The sequence below is a fragment of the Artemia franciscana genome, chromosome 1, assembly GCF_032884065.1.
Source record: "Artemia franciscana chromosome 1, ASM3288406v1, whole genome shotgun sequence".
Classification (NCBI taxonomy): Eukaryota; Metazoa; Arthropoda; class Branchiopoda; order Anostraca; family Artemiidae; genus Artemia; species Artemia franciscana.
In genome coordinates, this window is record NC_088863.1 from 33,763,142 (window position 1) to 33,785,250 (window position 22,109).

The 22,109-nt window shown below is 33.4% G+C and overlaps 1 protein-coding gene across 1 annotated transcript in view; it reads left to right on the plus strand.

Moving 5' to 3' along the window:
* The window catches only part of LOC136028707 (muscle-specific protein 300 kDa-like), a gene marked incomplete in the record, with an annotated part of 463,479 nt that overhangs the window by 417,030 nt on the left and 24,340 nt on the right, over positions 1 to 22,109 (plus strand). Inside the window, 7 exon segments of the mRNA XM_065706609.1 lie at positions 3,881 to 4,273; positions 6,380 to 6,588; positions 7,562 to 7,720; positions 11,768 to 11,906; positions 15,185 to 15,391; positions 17,988 to 18,122; positions 18,692 to 18,928. Of these exon segments, the coding sequence (XP_065562681.1) occupies positions 3,881 to 4,273; positions 6,380 to 6,588; positions 7,562 to 7,720; positions 11,768 to 11,906; positions 15,185 to 15,391; positions 17,988 to 18,122; positions 18,692 to 18,928 (1,479 nt within the window).

A 22,109-nucleotide genomic window follows, 5' to 3' on the forward strand; every position in this document is an offset into this window, starting at 1 on the left:
GCCGCGTACCCCATACAAATTTTTGCGTACTCCTAAGGGGAACGCGTACCACACTTTTAGAACCACTGCTCTAGCGTTTCAAAGGAGAAGTCAGAGGCTAACAAAACAACTTGGATTTGTGGTAGTTTCTGTTTGTTTATGTTTCATTTTATTTTTTATTTTTGTTTCAGTTTTTTAGGTTTTATTTACTCTTTCACAAAATTTCTGTTTGGTTAAAGCTTCACTTATAATGGGTTTATTTCTACTTCTATCAGGTCTAGTATTGCTCTTTACTTTTCTTTAAGATACTTTTCTTGAATTTTTTTTTAATTTGATTGTTGTTCCTTTTTCAATTCATTTACATGTGTAGATTTACTAACGGTAGAAATATAAGTAATATTTGTTTTTAAAACGTTCTAAGTGATGGGACGATACCATAGTTCTTCCTAATTCTCTATTCATTCGACCTCAAAGTCCGGGTTGTCGCTTCTAATTCTTACTCTGATTGAATTTACTATATTATCAGTGCATATACAGTAAGTGGGAGGCTGAGGAATTTGATTTCACCCTCTTAGTAAAGTGTGCTTCATTTGTCAAGTAATTTTTATCTTTTATTTTAAATCATTGTTTATTGATTTAACTTCTGTTTCTTTTTCTCTTTATTAGAAAAAAATACATAACATACATTCTATATTTTCCCCTGACATTCGGTCTCAGTTTGTATTTCCAATTGTTATCAATTTTTATGGTTAATAGTATTTGAAAAATTTGTTAAACATCTCGCAGCAACCAGAGGCATAAATACTAAAAACCATATATCTCGTGAAAAATGCAGGAAGAGAGAACTTGGAGAGAGGGAGAAAAATCGGTGGAAGAGCAAGGAAATGGGGATTGTAAAGTTGAAGCTGGACCAGGTAGAAAAATTGCAAATTAACCAAGGAGCTGCAATTAGATTAGGCTTCAATATAATAAAAACAAAGAAGAAAATTTCAGGGGGTAAAGTATGCTTGAGCCTTGAAGAAAAACAAAAACTTATTTTAGGAAAACATTGGTTGTAATGGAATATCATTGTGTGCTAGATGGCGCGTTTCAAAATTCAAAGTTACTGAAAGTGATCTTAGGGCAATTAATAAGTAACTTAAGTGGGAATATGATATAGTTATCAAAAACTAGTGGGGTCTGAAGTCCTGTGAATACACCAGTTTAGTCGATATGCGTAGTTTTGAAGGTGAATCAACTCTAAAAATAACTTGATGGAAAATAAGGTTCAACACCCTCATACAAATGCCATAAAAAGAGTAATAGGAATCTGTTTGGAAAATGTTTATCGAAATCAAATTTTGGGCAGACGTGATGTGATTTGAGGAACGCCTTCTGAAATAAATTTCTGAACATTTGGAGGCTGAACATTTGAAAATATAATTTCCTACAAAAAGAAGACTAAAACGCCTATTTTAAAAGAATAAAAGGAAAAGGACTTAAGCGTACTATCTTAAGCATTATTTTAATTTCTTTATTTCTTTCAAATTGAATTTTGAAAAGAAACCCGCGTTCTAAGCAAACTGCCAGTGATTTTTGTAATTATTGGCGTTCAAATAGACAATTGTAATTGTTGAATTGCATTCAGGAGCAGTTACTGAAACCTATTAGAATTAATTATTTACTTAAGCTGCTTCAGAGCTCAATAAGCTGCAATCGCCCTTTTACAGATGACAAAGGTAACAATGGTTATGATTAGTTTAGAGGTTGTAAGATCTTTTTTTCTTTTTTTTTGCAAGAAATTCAATTTGAGGTTCTAATCGGTTTCAATAGAGCACAATAATGATCCGTATTCAGTAATTTATTGTAATTAATTACAATAAGCTGTTGAATGTGGGGTAAATAATTAGTGTTACTTTATCAGTGAAATCTATAGGCTAAAATAATAAATCGATCTAAATTCCTGACTGAAAGGACCAATTTTGTTTAGTGACATAGGCTACCCTAATCTTGTTTGCACTGCGATATCCCGTAAATTTGGCAGGGTTAACCTCATTCATGAAGAAGAAGCAATGAACTATTATCAGAGGATCAATATATTGTTCAGCCAGAAACTTATTGAATCTCAAAATAAAGGATATATTTACACATGAAATGGAAAACTAAGATTATATTGTCTTTTATTCAAAAAATAAAATTTGATGGGGCAAGTATTTTGAGAATCTAGAAATTTCGATGCCGGTTTTGGGAAATGCTAGGGTTTTTGTTCTGATTAATTATCTTATTACGAATGTTGTTTAAGAACTGAAAGATCAAATCTTAAGTACGATTGAAATTTTTAGTCGCTCGAAGTTGTTGCCAAATAATCTTTTTAAGTTAATCTCGCACTATCTGTATTTTTTCCAAAGTAATGAATTTATTTATTCGTTGATTAACCATAATAAAAAGTTAATTTATAAAAATAGAGCAGTCGAAGCAGGAATAGCTGCTCAGGATACGGCAGTATGTGATTATGTTATAACACCTGTGTTGAGTTTTCATAAATTCCAACGGAATGCACTACGCACCGCGCAACAAACTAGGGTGAAGATTCAACACAAATTGTTGATAATTTATTTAAAGTTTTAATTTGCGACTTGAATGTTAGTATATAACCTAAAATTATGCAATCAACAACCTAAAAAATCTTTAAATACCAGCTTAGATGAAAATGAAACAATAATTGTGAAATATTCATGTACTTTTAATTTGATTTCGGACTTGATATACTACAACAATTACCCTTTGGTTTATAATTAAGAACTTGAGAAATCCTTGAATACCTGTTTTAGGTGAAAATTAAATTTCATTTGGGAAATATCTACCTAATGTTTTTGACTTAAATTTTTAATACGGCAATAGTAGTCTCAGATGTATAATCAACAAGTTAAGACACCCTCGATTAGTGACTTCGATAAAAGTGAAAGCTGTTTGTGAAACTAATAGTTCGTTGATTTTAGAGCAGTAATATTGCTAGTCCAACTTTACGGATCGAAGGTGGAACGTCTGCAGTGTTTACCAAAGGGGCTCAGAGACGGAGACTACTTACTGTTGACCAAAGGAAATCGGAGATTGAGCGTTCGTGGGTAGTGGGCTCCCTTTGGACCCTTGAATCATGAACAACAGATTCAAAAATTCTTAAACGATACAGCTTTCAGCAAGGCGTGACATGTGTTTTCATGAATTACGTGTCTCTATGAAGCTTCTATTTTTTTGGACTATTTGTCTGATTTTCCTTACCCCTTGACTAAATGTTTCATGTCTCTTTTCTCCTGAGACACAATTTTTGAATCTTGTGATATTTCTGGTTAAAATAGCTGTCTTGAAGGCCAATGGGACTTCAGTTGTCCTCTGATGAGTCTTAGTTCTTCGAAGAGGCACTAGAACATTTAATTTGACGACGAATGAGCTCCTCTTAAGTTTCTATGGCCATACATTTTTACAATCCTTTTGATATATTTCAGCGATCTACATGACGAGACCATCAAAAAGTATATATTTGACACATTTTGCTCTCAATAAAATCTAAGCTATTAAGTTGCCTGTTATGTCTCCTCATCGAAGCCCTATTTCCTGCTTTCAGGGTCTACCATGAAAGGTAAAATTTAATTACCAATAATTAACCTTCTGCATCAACTGTTTTATGATTGACGGCGCAAGGAAACAGAAACTATGTTTTTAAGTAATATAAGTTTTAATGGGCTTTTGTTTAGTTTTAGCAATATCTTTTCTTTCTTTTTTTAAATGAACCATGCACAATTTCCTAGGCTTGATTTTGTAGTAAAGTTTTTTGCCATAGAAATTACAAGCTGTAACTTACTATTTGGCCTCAGTAGAGAGATCTTTAAAATTTTGCTATTTCAAACATACATTTGTCTTTTAGATCGAGCACACCGAACTACTTGCTGTGCCAGACCTTGTTGAAAATTTGTGTGTCCAAAGAACATCGACACCTATTGAAAGTGAATCTGGAATAACGTTTGACCCCTCTCAATCGTCAGGAAATCAAAGTATAACTGTGGGCCCTTTTACAAAAATCAAAGAAAAAAGAAGCTATGCTGCTGTTGCAGCTACCAATTTACCTGAGTCAATAGTCTCTTCCTACGCGGTGCCATTGCCTGAAGAAGAACCTTCAACAAGTTTGGTTGAGACAAGACGATGTGTTGCTTCTCAATTAGTGGTATACACACAACAATTTAGACAGAAAATGGATGATTTAAATCAAGCTTTAAAGTCATTAGATTCACCGGATCAACAGCATGGATTTACTGAAGTGGTAAGCTGATGTTATTTTCAGATGCTTTGCTAATATCTGAGTTGTAAAATACTATTTACTATGGTTGCAGCAGTAACTGCAATTTAGCCGAGAACAAACCTTGACCTGTAATAAGCTAAACAAAAAAAAAAAAAAAATACAGCAAAATAAATTGTCTGGTTAGGTAGAAATCATTTTCAATTGACGGTGAATCAGGAATAGCAACTTTTACCCAGATTCAAATGAACAGAAATGTGTAAGCACCAGAACAAAATTTCGAAAGTTGCGAAAAAAAAGTTGAAGTTCCTCATAGATGATGCCAAAAAAAATAATAGTAAATAAATATAATAATTAATAAATCCGGTCCGGTCCTAGTGAAAAATTTAGTCGAAATGATTAAAGACTCAAAAGTCTAATTACAGTAAGGCCAAGGCATATAGTCACTTTGAGAGGGATAGCCTTTTCAGAGTTGTATAAAAAAAGAAAAATATTTTCACTTCTTCATGATAGGTCTCACCCTAGGTGAGAATTAAAAGATCGTTAACCAGCTCTTCACTGTCCTTCACCTTGAAAAAAAAATATCATTTCTGGATGGGTAACACTCATATATCTTCCTTGTGTTTACCCCCCTCCCAAATCTGGCAGGCCACTGGGAAGTTGTAGCAAGACAAATTAGACATGAGATAAGAGCTAATGCTAATTTCCGTGTATATTTTTGGAAAACAGTACAGGTAGCACCACGTTTAAGGTAATACCTAGCACCCTATCTGTCTCTCGTTCTCCCTCCCTTTTTTTCTTCCTCTGTCTCTCACAATGTTTATGAAACATCCAGCAATATAATTTTAGCAATATGATAGCAAAATCAATTCGAAGTGAATTTATTTCCTGCAAGTTAAAATGAATTTTTTTAATGCTATCAAATGCTCATCTAGAGCTCAAACCTACAAACCGTTATAATAAATATTATTGATACTGAATTTGATGTATTTTGTAAAATTAAGGACGCGCAGTTAATGTATAAGGTTTATATAATTTAAGATGTAAATATGGGGCTGAATTTCATAAATTTAGGACTTTAATATATTTTGTAAAGACAGCATGTATAAACCCTTGCATAGAGGTTCGAAGATTGCATCACGAAACTGGTGAAAATCACACTTTCTGGTTTCACATTTGGTTTTTTAAGATAATAATAGTGATAATTTAATCAAAGCCTCTTTAAACACAGAAAATACACTTAGAGGAGTACAAGAATACAGAAAAAGGAAGATAAAAATGGAAAAAATAAACGAGAAAAACTGACAATTAAAACAGTTACATCTCAGCTACTTAAGCGACACAATTAAGCTACAGTTAAGTGGAATGTTGACAATATTTTCTCGACGCTTATGAAACCTGTCCAGTCCACGAGTTGGTCCATTTTTGAAGAAGTTTAAAAAACGCCAACTCCACTCGAAATGTCTCGGTTGCGATTCCAAAGTGTGAACTGCAGAAAATATTTGCAAATGATATGCAAATTTATTCTACATGTTTTGATTTCAAAGAGACAACCTGTATTACAGCCTACTTTTTATCAATCAATATTAAAAGAAAAAAATTATCACGGAATATTTTTAATTGTCTTTTTTCAAGCTATTTGGGGCCAAATCAATTAACACTCATACTGTCAGCTTAGAATTGACATTGTAGACATGTCTCATAAGTTTTTTACGGCTCCCATTAAGTTTGAAATATTTTATGCATCGCCTTTAACATATTACTATTATACAAAAAAAAAAAAAAAAAAAAAAAAAAAAAAAAAAAAAAAAAAAAAAAAAAAAAAATGCTTGTCTGGCTGTTGTAGTTTGCATTTGTTGCTCTTTGCATTTGCCCATGTAGACATTCATCCTAACGAGGACCAGATTAATTTGTTCTATTCTAAACCATTCAGAGTAAATTTGTGTTGTTAGTTGAAGCAATTTAAATGTGATAATCTATGTTGATAATCTATGATGTACTCATCGTGTTTAAACCAAATCAATCAAGCGAGTTATTAAGAATATCTTGGCTTAATAATAGCTTAATAGACCAGGATTTTTGAGTATCATTTTAGAGTTTACGATAAATATTTCCTGCTTTCTTTTCCAGAGTCATTTGGTGAACACATGTCAAATTTCCCGAGAGGAGATGAGCCGGTTGTCCAAGTACTTAACTGATTACCTATTGACCCAAGAAATGAGCAGTAGAGAGTACGACGAAAATCAAAAGCTTATCACTGAAGCTTTCAAACTTGAGAAACTATTTAGTGAGCTAGAAGTCGTTGCTAAAACTGCAAACGTGGAAAGAACTGAAATTAGGTAAGCGCAAACTGCAAACTTTCAAAAAAGGGAGTCTGGGCAAGTATTAAGACCAGTTAAATAGTTTTTACGGTTCGGGTGACGAAATTGTATATTCAAAATCGGTATTGCCGTAAAAGTAAGGATGTGAGGGGAAATGGAGTGACTTTCTGCTTTCTAAAGCCAAAATCAAAATAAAGGGTCTCTAAAAGTGGGGTATAAAAGAGCCTTATTGTTGGGATGGCTCAATAATAAAAATACTTGATGGTTTTCAAGGTCTTATCCAGGGGGGGTGGGTTAGATGGTTTGAACCCTCCCCCCTGGATTTTTTTCCAGCTCGTAAAAACATAAAAAAAATTACGTATAAATTTTTTTATGTGTTTTAAAGTTTTCTTTGTAGCTCCCCCCCCCGTCATTTCAGAAAAAAATGGATGTTTCATAACATCCAATTCACGAGGAAAAATTCAGGATTGGCGATGCCTTCAATTACACAAAATAAGAGATGAGAAGAGGCAAGAAATTTGTAGCACCGGTTTTTTCCTAAGTACATGCTTTACTTATGGTTGAAATAGTTTAGTTTTTATATTTTTTGTAACCTGATGGGAAGTCAGTCTTTAATAGGATAAGATTAAAACAAGGTTTTAAACAGTGTACTTTTGAATGTAGCAAATATAAATGCTTTTTGTGTTTTTATAATCCTTTCTTACTAAAACAGGAAGTGAAACATATTTGAAGATGATTGTTAAAACCTTGTTAATGCCTCTTTAAACTTTTTAGTCATCACAGCTCTTAGCTAAACCTTGTGTTCTCCTTACTATTTTTTTGTATTAGTATTTATATTTGATATTAAATTCGTGTTTAACTCTTTTTTTTGTAAATTTAACAGATTTGACTCCCTACCCGAAATATCCCCACTTCCAATGAATTCCTGCGTACTTGCATGATTGCACTGTTTTATGATTTATTTTATTTTCAAATGCATGCTTTTATGTAGTATTGGCTTGGCTTCTGACCATCCTTCAGACAGTGATGTCACTCCGTCCATTTCGCCATCTAATGGAATTCAAAGAAAAACTAAGAAGAAGAAGAAGCTTAAATCTAAGAAAATACAAAGTGAGGCAATTGACAAGAGTTCATGCCCACAGTGCAACACGTAAGCAACCATTTTTTTGCCCTAAAAAATACACTTTTCTGTTTGGAAAATTTAGAGTCGACTGTTCTTTCTATCGCATTCTCTACACAATCTCTGATTCGCTTCAATAATCATTCAGACCAAATCGAGTCAAGGCTATGACTCAAGCAACAGGATACTAGGAGTTGGAAGACAGATTCGCATTATAAGTTTCTTGACTGTTTCAATTTTCTTAAAAATGATTAGGGCTTACATACTTTTATAATGGTAGGAATAAAGAGTATGGGTAACTGATAAGCGTGGAAACTGGCAGTAGTGTCGGCAAAAATAGCCATCAACGCCATCTAGCGTTTGTTGACGCTTGGCATTTTTTTCATAATTTGTAATCATTTTCCTGTCAGGAACTGAGATTAGACACTTATTACTAAACTAATTTTGCCGACTAGACAAATCAAACTAATTGTTCTTATTAATATACTAAAAATGCCTAGTGTCGTTAAACGCAAGATGGCGTGGATATTTTTTGTCGACGCTAGTGCCGGTTTCCACTCTTGTGAGCTACCCATACTGTTTGGGTAGGGCACTATAAATGTCTTCTGAGATTTAATGACTTTCTTTTGAGACATTAATCTTACTTTCTACCTACAGCACCTTTTTTTTGTTCACTTTATTCCTATTGATGCTTCCAACCACTAGTTAGTTTCGTTGCACGATAAATCAAGCCATTAGGAATGATTGTGTTTAATAATTGACGGATCAAAGACAAGAAAATGGAACAGAAACCTCAAAAATTGCTTTTATTTTCAGAGTATTTTTTTTGTCCTGCTACCTGGAAATGTCGAATTTTTTGTCACGCTAAAATTGAAAGTGTGTGGTTGTCATGACGAGTTTATTAATATTCTATTATGATTTTATTTCCTAACCGCCCCTTTGCTTTGAATTTCATTCTTAAAATATTTCAGCTATCCGGGATACTAGGAAAACAAATTTCTAGTATATTTTGAGATTTTTATTTAAATTTAAAATATATGTAATTTACTCTTCTTAGTCTTTAGTAAATTTTGTAACGATGTTTTTACTGATCAAGCTTCATTCTAACGATTCATATTTCAAAGATTCTCACTTTTAAGACCACGATCCTCTCTTTTCAAAAAAAGTAAAGAACTCCAACCAAAATTAAGCAAAAATTGAATCAAATAATCTACCAAGCGTAAAACTACCACAATTCAGCATCGATACATAAAAGTCTATTTTAATTAATTTCTCTTCATTTTATATTGATATAGTCTTTTCAGGGAAAGAGAAAACAATAGTTTAAATCATTTCGGTTTTTTTAAGGCTTTATAGTTTGACCTGCTATTTGTATGATGACATACACCCTTTTAAAAATCTGGACACAAATAGCAGTGTTTAATTCAGTTTCATACCTCTTCTAGTTGACCTGAAATAGAAAACCCGATGCCATTCGCAAAAAGAATGTCTACTCTGTCTTTTACAGCTTGGATACACTTAACCTTTTTTGATTTGGTTAAATTTTAAGAGCAAAAGTAGTAACAGAAGTAGCCCTGAAAGTTTAAACATAATACCCTCAGTCGTCCTTGGGATAGTGCTGAGATGTCTTATTGGGAATTAGCATTAACACAGTGCCTTTTGATTTAATCTTAAGGCAACATTTGTTTTTAAACATAATGGGCAAATTGCATAACTGTGGAGGGTTGACCTACGCAATAGCCCAAGAGATACAGCTATAAGACCGTTCAGCTACGCTGAACAAAATAGTTATTTTAGATTTTGATTGAAAGTGTTTGGAAAATTATAAGCCAAAGAGGTGGGCTGATTGCCCTTCAATCACTTTTAACTCATAAAAAGGGTACTAAGACTTTGAATTTCCTACCAAGTTAGATTCGTTAAAATATCAATGATATTACTTTCTATGATAGAGCAGTACTGTCTATGATATTGCTTATATGCCCTTTTAATGTTGCATGCCTATAGTTTTTTCATTTAATTGAAACTCCCTCTAAACGTTTGAGCTTAAAGCCCTTTAGTGTCAGTAGTCACAGTAACCGTAGAAGTAGTACCATTGCAAGCCGTTATTGTGATATTGCTTTGTCACCCTATTGACAATCTATATGATCACAATTCAAGTTGATTTAGCTCAGTATCCGCCTAAATATTCCTTGAAAGCTTTACCTTAATACCCTTAGCTTGTGTAGTAGCAATAATTGTAATAGCAGTAGTAGTATTAGTAGCAGTATGCACATAACACCTTTTTTTCAACATCCCCTTCAATACATGAAAAGTTTTTTTTTTTTTTTTTTTTTTTAACTTAACGCCATCATCCGGTTCTGAAGCATTGCTGATGCGTCCTCTTGACAACCTAAGCGAGCACCATGTTTCGATTTATTTCAGTAGGGTTACAATATTGCCAATAATCTTCGCCTTAATACCCTTAGATTTATTAGTAGTATTAGTAGCATTAGCAGTTATACTAGTAGCAGTAAGAGAGGAGTTAATAGTAGTAAAATTGCTATCTAACAATTTTAATCAGATTAATTTGGTGAAGGGGGTTAGCTGGGGGGGGGCTTGCTGCCTTCCATCACTTTTGATTCTTAAAAGGGAACTAGAACTTCCCATTTTCAATCAAATGAGCCTCCTCTGAAATTTATACAACCATCCCTTTCATAAAAACCTGAAATGCTCCCAGGGCATAACTTACAACCCTTGCCATCAGGCTCTAGGCTTATTTCAATCCCAAAAGCCTTGTTATATGATATTTAGACTATTTTGAATAAAATAACTATCGCAAAATTTCTATTAGATACATTTCGGGACAATACTACGACTGTGAGTAGTAGTAGTATATGAGTTATTAGTAGTAGCAGTAGTGGTACTTGGAGTTTGTGTGTGTGTGGGGGGGGGAGGTAGCTGCCCTCTGATCACTTTGACTCTTAAAATGGCACTAGAGCTTCTGATTACCAATCCAATGAGCCCCCTCCGAAGTTTATATGACCAAGCTTTCTGCAAAAAACCTTATATGCCCCCAGGGCATAACTTATAACCCTTGCCCTGAGGGCTGGAGGGATTTGTCTTCCTCAAAGACATAATTTGCGGAATTTTCAACTACATTGAACAAAATGGCTATCTCAAAATTTTGATAGGAATTGTTTTAGGAAATGATGTGCGTGGTGGGGGTGGGGGCCATTTACCCTCTGATCACTTTCAACTGATTGCAAAGGCAATAGTCCTCTCAATCTCGAATCGAATGAGCCCTCTTCGAGCTTTCTACGACAACGCTTTCTATAAAAACCTTATATGGCCCCAAGGGTATACAACCCTTGTCATGAGGCTTGTGGGATGTTTTCGTATTCAAACACATGAGTTACAGACTTCTCAACTACATTGAAAAAATGGCTATGTCAAAATTTGATCGGAAGTGTTTGGAGAAATAAAAGGCGCGAGGGGGGGGGATTCGCCCTCTGATTACTTTCAGTTATCAAAAGAGACACTAGCTCTCTGAATTTCCAATCGAATGAGCCCTTTCGAAGTTTCTACAACAACGCTTTCTATAAAAAAAACCTATATGCTCCTTTTACAACCTTCGCCCTGAGGGTTGCGGGAGGGTTGTCATCCTCAAAGACATAATTTCCGGAGCTTTCAACTACGTTGAACAAATTTGGATATTTCAAAATTTTGATTGGATGTGTTTGGGGAAAGGGTTGGTGTGGGAGGGGGTTGGTCGCCCTTCAAGCACTTTCGACAATTAAAAAAGGCGCTAGCCGTTTTAATTTCCAATCGAATGGGGCCTTTTGAAGTTTTCACGACAACTCCTTCGATACGAAGTGCCCTGGTCTAAGACAAAAAAAAAAAAAAAAAAAAAATAATACCTTGTGCCAATATCGTTCTTTACTTATGCAGCGCTATTGCGCTACCTATGATAAAATAAGAATGTTTGATAATATTTAATTTTGAGTCTTGAGGTTTTTGAAGAGATACTACGGGTATCTTAAGGGAAGTTCCTTTACTTTGTTTTTTTCTTTTTTTTTAAGTATTTCTTTTCTCTTCAAGGCGAACATGGAAACAACATGAGCATGACATGTGGAGACTAGAAAGATGGATTGAAGTAGCTGAGAGTCGATTAGAACAGAGTTCCAAAGATAGTTTTAGCACAATGGAACACCTCGAAGATGCCATACAAGACCAAAGAGTAAGCAACCTAGAATATAAAATGAGATTGACAGTTATAAAAAGTATCGTTTGTTAGTTTAACAAAGCTGTATCTTGACACAAGGTTACCCTTATTCGCTCGCGCGATTGCATTTGCAAAGGAAGTTGTAGGTGCTTCTCGATGGGAAAACTCATTCTTCCTATATAGTGTTTCGCCTATCTGCGTTTTTTTAGGTTTTCATGGATTGTCCTGAGAGAAAATAGGGTGCTACAAAATCTCCTAAAATTAACGCTCGTAAATAAAAACGGTTACGCAAAATGCATGTCCTTAATTTTCATTGATATTAATTTTCGGGACGATTTTGAAAAACCTAATTTTTTTCAGGAGAAATTCTGAGAAACACTAAAGAGTTTTGGGATAGTGGAAGCAGTGTAGTCTTCGTCCCTGACTTTGTGACACACCAATCTGAGTCTGCCTTGAGACACGTAAAAAAAACATCATGTTATTTTTGTCAACCAGGTTAATACTCCCCTGCGAAGCGCAGACATACATTTTTTTTCGTTTTTCATGTTTCGCTTCTTAGGGTAAACAAGAAAATAGTATGTTTTATATTTTTTCTTTTAGAAAAAGTATGTGTTAATTAGAAATGGCCTAATATAGTAGTGTTAGCCTAATATAAAAAGTACTTTATTTCTTTGACAGTATTACCTTTCCATTTAAACTTCAAATGAAATGAAAATACAAAATGAGTAAATCGTTTAGTCAAGAAAGTGTACCACGAAAACAACTAAATACCTTTTGAGTATTCTGTCTTGTATAAATGTCTTAAGTATTCTGGTCTTAAATCCAGAGGCATTTAACAACAGGAGAAAAAGAGAGAAAAAAAACCATATTCTGTTAAATAAGATATAAAGCTGAGAAAAACAGGCAAACACTATCTATACAAAGAAAAACGAAAGAAGCTCACATATGATATGTCGTGGTTATTTTTATTTAAAACCAATCCGATATTGAAATAATAAAACATGCATGAGGTAGGGATAGCGCTATATTGTTTTGTGTGTATTCCTGGTTTTTTTCTAATATGAATATAATGTTGCAGTTTCCCTGCCATGTTCGTATATTTTTCTGCCATCTTGGATTGGTTTTAAAAACAACAGCCATAGTTTATCATATGAGAGTTTCTTTTGTTTTCCTTTTTCTTTATATAGGGTTTGTGTGTCTTTCTCTTTTTTATGTTATATTCTAGTATTTGCTAATTTTAAATTTAGTTATATGTCTCAATTTTTTTTCAGTTGATAGTGGCTTGTGGATATGAAAGCGGAATATTTAGACATTTATTTGTATTTGTTTAACAAAATTTCTCGTTATTCTTTCAAAGTTCACTATGCTACTCACCATTTTTACCCGTTTTTATATTTTAATTTCATTTTAAGTATTACCGGATAAGAGGATTATTAAGGTTTTAGTAATTATTAGAAAGGTTTAGCAAAAAGATGACACACGTCTGTAGTTATATCCTTTTGAATGCTTTTTACTAAAGAACAACGACGTGTGTCTAATATACTGCCTGGGCTATGATGTTATCCAAAGTGAATAACGTGGGTCTACAAAGGCAATTTTGTGTAATTAGATTCGCGCATCATATATAACTTAAGTTACAATCATGATTATGGCTAGTGAAAAATTTATCTCTCAAACAAGCTTGCTCATTCTTTTCTTATAAATTTAACCTATAGGATTAGTGAGGATAGCCTCCAATTGCTATATAAGAAACACGTTAGAATGCAGAAATAAGCGAAAGTGTCGAGCTAATATATAAAACACTCACTAATTATTAATATACGTCTTTTACGTTGAGTAGGGTGAAATTTCGTAGTGGCTAGCTCAAGATGTCTGAATAACAAATTTTTAATTGCTGTATTTTCTTTTTTCTTGGCAATTGGTTCCCTGAGAAATGGAATTATAAACCAATGTGATGTTTGATCTCCCAAGTCACCAATGTAAACATGTTTTGAAACTAGTAATGAGAAACTTTGCCCCAGTAGCAACATTCTTTCTAAACTGTTATTGAATCCCTTTTAAGTCTTCTTATAAACCCAGTTTGAAAATGAATAGAGATTCTTCAGTAGTTCTTTTCTAAAAAAAATGCTATTAAACTTAATGAAAATCTTCAGATAAAGTGACAAAAAAAAAATCATTTTTGAGATAAAAATTGTAGATCTCGCTTACGTAAGAAAAAGATAAGTAAATATCCTGGCCAAGATATTTCAGTAGCTATTGGAGGCTCCTAAAATATATGATCTTAAATATACGACCATCAAACAATTTCTTATTGTGACGGTGAACAAAATCCGCTTGGTTTCTTGTTCTTTGTCTTAGCATAACCTAAAAGCGATTGTTATTGTCAAATATCAACCAAGCCGGGAGGTAAGGAGGCTAGTGTCCTAGTGATGCCCTTTTTCAGCCCACATCGAATCCAACCTGGAGGGGGGGGGTGAATTGTTTCCTCAAAATATCTAACAGCAGGAATTTGTATTTCAGTCAAATTTGGCGAGAAGTAAGTATATAGTTCCCTTTTCGGGAAAACCTAGTAGTATCTTTGGGGGACCATACCTGTCCATGAAGGAGCAGTGTTAAAAGGATCCCAAAACATTGTCACATGTAGAATGTGTTGTTGAATCTAAGCAAAGTAGTAGTTAGGCTTTAGTTCAGCGTTTAGGGATATGTTAGGGGCAAGTCCGATCCAAATGACTGTTCCTTACTTTGTAGTTTGTCCCTCCCATGGGTTACAGTTGCTGCAACTCTTGACGGGACTTTTCAAAAAAGTTGTTTTGACCCTATTAACAAAACATATTATTTTTTTTTTAATTTTGATAAATACCGTTCGTTTTATTAAACAAGATCAATGAATATAGATGATTAGACGGTAAAAATTAAAATCGTTTACGTGAAATGTCTAAAACTATGACAATAAATTTTTACTAAAACCTTAAGGCCTAGCGTAGCTATTATAAATAAATAAATAAATAATTTTATTGCCCATTACAACTAGACATGAAATTTCACACAATGGAGCATGAAAAGATAATAAAAGGAAAAAGGGGAAAGCATACAAACGAATGACACACGAAGTTAACAGAAAACAATTTAAACAGAAAATAAAAAAATATAAATAAACAATACATTCAATACATTATGCCTTCACTTGCAAAAAAAAACTTCTACCAAACGATAACCTAAAATGAAAGATTCGTTGTTAGTCACTTAACTTTAAGAGCAATCACTTCTATAGATGCCGACTTTTTTCATTATAGGAATTGCTACTTGACTTGGATAGCCATAAAAGCTTAATTGTCAGTTTGAATATTGTCGGTACTCATCTAAAAGAGCATGCTCCATTTTCCATGAAAGCCAATGTTAACCAACTGAACGAAGGGCTTGGAAAACTAAACGCCAGATGGGATGTCGTCTGTGCTGATGCCCGCCTTCTGCAGGAACGGCTCCAGAAAACTCTGTTACAGGTAGATTTAAACTCGAGATATATGTTTTGTCCCAACTTAAATTACCCTCTTCCCTTTTTTTACGCTTGAGTTTGGTTTTAATAATAGTAGTTCATTTGGATATGTTCTTTAGGGAATCCTCAATTTATGCGTTGAAGTCTCAGTTTGAAGGCCAAAAAGTTTGTCTATTAAGAGTATGCTGAAACTGATTGAGTTTGGAGAAGATTTGGAAAATCTCGATCTAGAATTTGCACCGTTGTAGTAAAATTCCTCCTTAATTTGAACTCCTTTTCCGCACTTTTTGTCAAAAAAAGTTGTATGTTTGAAACCGTATAGTTTCTGTTCCCTTACTATTAGATAAGTTATAATTGAAATAAATCCTCTGTCCCTCAAAAAGGTCATCTGCTCGTCTGGTAAATTGAATTGGGTTTGGATACTCGTTATACATTTAATCCGGTCCATCCTGTAATATATTCCTGATTTGCCCTTTTAATCTATTTTGATTTCTGATTAGATGTATGGAATCTTATGAAGAGTATTAAAACTTGACAGAGAGAGTTCACCTACAGAACATACTATGTGCGTACACTGGAGGGACTTCCTCAGAATCGGGACATCCACTGAAATTTATTTTTTCTGTATTTGATTACAATTTACAGTTGTTTTTTTTTTTTTTTTTTTTTTTTTTTTCAAATTGTCTCTCCATCCCTCGTCGTGTGCAATAAGTTCCTGAGCACGTGTCGGGAGCAAACTGTCAACACAGAAACTCCTTTTTTGTTGAAAATTCTATTCAGGGATTTTCTTTTTAATTCGGAGCTATTCTCTGTAAAAGAAAAAAGAAAGGGCCTATCATTTTCTGATATATTTCTTAAGCTATTAAACCTATGGTTAGGCTCTGCAAAATATCCAAAGAAAGTTTTGTGAAGCTTATAGCTCCCAAAGGGACTCATTGTCTCTAATGATGTTTCCTTTTTTGGATTTTTTTAAATGAGGAAAGTATCCTCTGTCGTTGCGCTTGATTGTTTCGTGTGTAATCCTTATCTTCAATCAGTAGATACGATGGGTATTAAAACTAAAGGACAATTGGAAAATTACATAAAATTACTAACAAAGCTATAGTGTGTTTTCTTGCCATTTCCATGTCATACATTTCTATCTACCACAATGCTGAAAAAATTCATATTTGCATGGATTGAAGCTCAAATAATGTCGGGTTGAAAAAAAAAAGAAGAGAAAACGCCTCAAAGTATGGCTCTTTTTCGTTCATATATTCTTAGGAAACGCAGATGATTTTTTTATGTGTCATCGTTGTCCAGCAATTGAGAGTTGTTTGCCTGGTGATTTTTGGAGACCTTCCTTGCAATCAAATATTATCTTATTCCCTTCGTGCTAAAGAAATATTCGCGACAAGTGAGATAGTTCCATTTGCTAGTAAAACTTTGATCTTAAATGTGCTATCGGGGTAAGGAAGCAAGATTTTAGTGCTAAATTTTGTAGTTTTAAATATGCATCAATTATATTTTTTGGGGGTACAAGAAATGCAAGGTATCTCAATATGTAGTAGAAACACCATATCTGTAATCCATATTGAAATAATAGAGAAAATGATTGCTGTGAAGTACCCTCAAATGTGCCTTTAGTGAGCTCCGTCGGTTGTGTGACATCAAATGTTCCGATACGTTAATAAAAGCAATATATATATATATATATATATATATATATATATATATATATATATATTCTTGCTGTCTTGCTGTCTTCTTGCTGTCCCTCCCTTATTTAAGGTTTCTTTTTTTGCTAGTAAAACTTTGATCTTAAATGTGCTATCGGGGTAAGGAAGCAAGATTTTAGTGCTAAATTTTGTAGTTTTAAATATATATCAATTATATTTTTTGGGGGTACAAGAAATGCAAGGTATCTCAATATGTAGTAGAAACACCATATCTGTAATCCATATTGAAATAATAGAGAAAATGATTGCTGTGAAGTACCCTCAAATGTGCCTTTAGTGAGCTCCGTCGGTTGTGTGACATCAAATGTTCCGATACGTTAATAAAAGCAATATATATATATATATATATATATATATATATATATATATATATATATATATATATATATATATATATATATATATATATATATTCTTGCTGTCTTCTTGCTGTCCCTCCCTTATTTAAGGTTTCTTTTTTTGCTAGTAAAACTTTGATCTTAAATGTGCTATCGGGGTAAGGAAGCAAGATTTTAGTGCTAAATTTTGTAGTTTTAAATATGCATCAATTATATTTTTTGGGGGTACAAGAAATGCAAGGTATCTCAATATGTAGTAGAAACACCATATCTGTAATCCATATTGAAATAATAGAGAAAATGATTGCTGTGAAGTACCCTCAAATGTGCCTTTAGTGAGCTCCGTCGATTGTGTGACATCAATGTTCCGATACGTTAATAAAAGCAATATATATATATATATATATATATATATATATATATATATATATATATATATATATATATATATATATATATATATATATATATATATATGTATATATATATATATATATTCTTGCTGTCTTCTTGCTGTCCCTCCCTTATTTAAGGTTTCTTTTTTCAGAACAAAGAATTTAGAGACATTGTCAAAGCTCTTCTGATTTGGCTTGACAAAACTGAATCGGACATCAAATCCATAGAACCGCTGGACCTAACTGCCAAGCCGTCTATACTGAAGAAGCAGTTGTCAAAGTTTCAGGCAAGTTCTTTCTTTGCCTTGTGGGGTAATAATTTGTGTATCTCTCTGAAGATAGCTTCTAATTTCTTGCTAAATATTTTCTTTGTATTTTTTCCAAGTAGGATCACAGAAATATATCATTGACTGATCATTGATCATTGAATGATTTATATTGTCTTAAATTGAAAAATAAAGGACAGACAAAACATCAACCATCCACCCCCTGTCCCTTCACCTAAAATAGGAAAGTATTGAATATGAACCATTTAGTCTATCCATGGAGCAGTTAAGACTTAGGAATAGGGTATTTTGTTGATAAATTATCATACCGTATTACAATATTGATATACTTTTGGCCAATTTCCGTTAAATAAAAGAAACAAATAAAAGATTTGGCCATTAATTGGTAAATATCCTATCTATTTTTGTTCATTTAACGAGAGCGACTGCTGCCCCATTGCCTTGTCCTACTCGTAAAAAGCTACCTCTTCACAAACATTTATTTGAAGGTTGAGCTTTATTAATATGGAAAGTCCAACCTTTTCTTAAAGATTTGTACCTCGCTATGCAAAAATATATGTTGTTTATAGGAGGTGATGAATGAAGTGGAACGATGTGAGCCGAGAGTTGCTTCTCTTCGTGAAGCTACAGAGCAATTGTTTGCCGAGTCAGATGATCCTGAAAGTGGATCTCTTAAAATGCAGCTACAACTTCTCTCGGAACGTCTTTCTGCAGTACTTGCATTAGCGGCTACTTATTGCAGAACATTGGAAAGCGCATTAAAGGAAAGACCTGCAAAATCTACAGTTGTTTCTCTCTCAGAGCAGGTAATGTTTTTGCTTTTATTTTAACACAATCCTTATTTGTGCCAGAGGTGGACAGTATACGACGTAGTGAATGGAACATTGCCTGAACACTTCGGAACTTTTATATATACTCCCTGCACAAGCGTCTTCTTCCTTGAGGGGTGGCGACTCTTGCGGGAAGCATAGCCAAGAAACTGACATGGCTCTGCTGTGTTGATTTCGAGCCGCTTTCCACTGTAATGATTTGTTAGTAGTCAGTAGTAACATATTTTTACGTTCTAGAAATAGTAACAAGTCGCTAGCTTATTGTTGCTAGGGAAGTGGCTATAACGTTTTTTTTATCCAGTGAGGTTCCCACTATCACTGGGGAAACAGTTGTTTCGTAGTTAACTGGTTATTGGTATCAAATAGTCTTTTACCTCAAAAGCGTCTATGGTCAGAATAAGACCAATAAGTACTAGAAAATTAATTAAGAGATAAAGGGTTGGAATTTTTAAAGTATGCGAAAATTTTCTGTTGGTGAAATTTGTATATTTTTGCTAAAGCCAATTGTAGAAAGAACCAAGAAAGGGCATGGATAATAGGGAATCAATTTACTGCAACAAATTTGTTCTAGTTCTAGGTCGCCTATTGAAGACACACAGAAAACACTCCTCCATCCCACCTTGTTTATAGGATTTCGTAGAACCAAGTATCCCTATAAAAGGGTAAACTATACTCGAAACTATAAGAAAAAAAATCTGCTGTCTGTTACGTTGTATCAAACAGTCTTAGGAAAAATAATAGTAGAATGTGGCAATGTAGCATCAGATAATTTTTTTAATAAGGAAAAACAGGAAAATTGAATTATGTTATTCTATGCTTTCTGATCAGTGATAAATTTTGTGTATTACGAGTTTTTCGATGTTTTATTGTGTTCACAACGTTTACTCTTAGCGTTGTTATGCAACAGCTTGAAAAATAAACTATCTCAACCGCAAACTAGGAAACCCTGCCATAGAAATGGATGCAGATTTTCTTTCAGACTCTTTCCACCCAGAAAAAAAAACAGTGGGTGATAGTTCCGCGATAGCATTGAGAGCAAGTGACAGCACTGAGAATATAGTTCTGAAGCGACTGATTTTCTTTTTTAGGCTGATGAAAAGGTGTTTACGTCTCTTTACCTTATTCTATATAGAATTACGGTATTGCTTTATGCTTATAGTCTGTGGCTACATTGTTTTTAATATTCAATACTTTACTCCTCAAATGAATTATGCTCGCTATTTCTAAATTAATTACGTTATTGAAATATGCACCATTCAATCAGAGTGGTCTGGTCTTGGAAAAAAAATTACAAAAATAGTTCTTGATAGGACTTTTCACTATGTTTTGCAAAATAAAAAGACATAGAAAGTGCATGACGCCAAGCGATGGTGTAACTTACAAACGATAATATAAATAGATTTAATCTTAAAGAAGGTTCCACTAAATTTCGAAAAGGCGAAGTATGTACCAAGGACAATGAAAATGAAATGTGATTTTTTTTTTATAGGTTAAGTTGATAGTGTTTACGCAACCATATACTTTAAAAAAAAAAAAGTGGTAGTTCGATTTTTATAAAAAATCCGTGTATATGCAAGAATGTAGTTATCTACTTTTGTTAGTAGGGGACGCGGAATAAAAAAAAGCAACATAGGGGAAAAATAAGCCAAAAAACAGATAGCACCAAACAGGCTAAAAAGGTTTAGATTTCCTTCCAAAATGTAGTTATCTTTAAGAATCAACGGTTGCATTTAAAAGAATATATGAATTTCTACAGATGAAAAGTATCATTTTTAACTCACATGTTTCGATTGCTTATTTTCTCATTTTAATGTTGAAACGCTGAGGAAAATTTGATACAGATCTAAAGCTTCATAATTTTTAAACGAGTAAAAGAAAAGTTTTAGAAAATTGTTGTTTTAGGTAGGAATAGACCTTTGATGATTTTAGGGGGACCTTGGTACTAAGAGATTTAGGTTCAAACATTTTTTATTTTTATTTTCTAATGATGTACAATCAGTGCTTTTTTTGTTGAAATCGATTCTTTTTAAAAAGTTTTATTTGTCCGCAAAGGTGTATCAAAATTTCCATATATTCCATTAGTACCTTTTCATGACACCATATACTAGCAGCAGCTTATGCTAGCCTGCTAGTTAATGCTCTTATGTCTTGCTCTTATGTCATAGTTTATTTTACAGTTACCACATTGTACACACCATTTCATGCTAAAGGCATTCAGAAGCCATATCGGTTATTTTCGTATTTTGGGTTATTTGAGGTTTTAGGTTCAAAACATTTGATTGGTTTATAATTTTTTGATCTTGTAGTCATAGTAGGGGTAGTAGTAGAAGTAGTAGTATTATTAGTAGTTGTAACAGTAGTAGTAGTTGTAGCAGTAGCACTAGCAGTAACTGTATGAACATGTTGCCTTATGTTCAAACGAACATTCCGCATCGTAATGCCCTAAAAGCTTCATTTTAATATCCTTTTCTATTCCTGAAATATAGCTGATATGTTCTTTTACAAATCTGCATGCAAGTAGTATGTTTGGATCTAGTCTCTGCAACATTCCTTTGCAATTCCCTTAGCCTTAATAGCCGTAGTAGTAGTATTGTTATTTTACGCGTGCTATATCTATAAAAATACCTATATTGTAATTTAAAGGGCGTAACAGTTGGGTAATCTTTCTGTCTAATTTCTTCTGGAAAATTGAACCTTTGTTAGAACAAAACAATGTATTTTCTCTATAAATTCAGCACACGTAAAGCAGACCTATTTTTTTGCCTTAGCAAAAAACTCATAGTGATCCTGTTAGTGTACCCATGATTCAAGAAACATTTGAATTTTATTCGCTTAAAAAAAAAAAAAAAAAAAAAAAAAAAAAAAAAAAAAAAAAAAAAAAAAAAAAAAAAAAAAAAAAACATTTTCCTCTGCAGTGTTTCCTTCCGATTCAAAATGTATTTACTCCAGTTGCCAGAAAGAATAAATAATTAGATTTCCTGTCACAATCAGATTTTCGCTTCAATCTCCTCTAAACAAGAGACAAGTTCCGGATTCTATGTGAAAGCCGAGGTTTCTTCTTCTTTTGTTTTATCTCTCTCTCTACCAACACAGTTTGGAATGGCGAAACTCTTGCGGGACAGGATTTCTTCTTTTACATTAAAACCAAAGTATACCT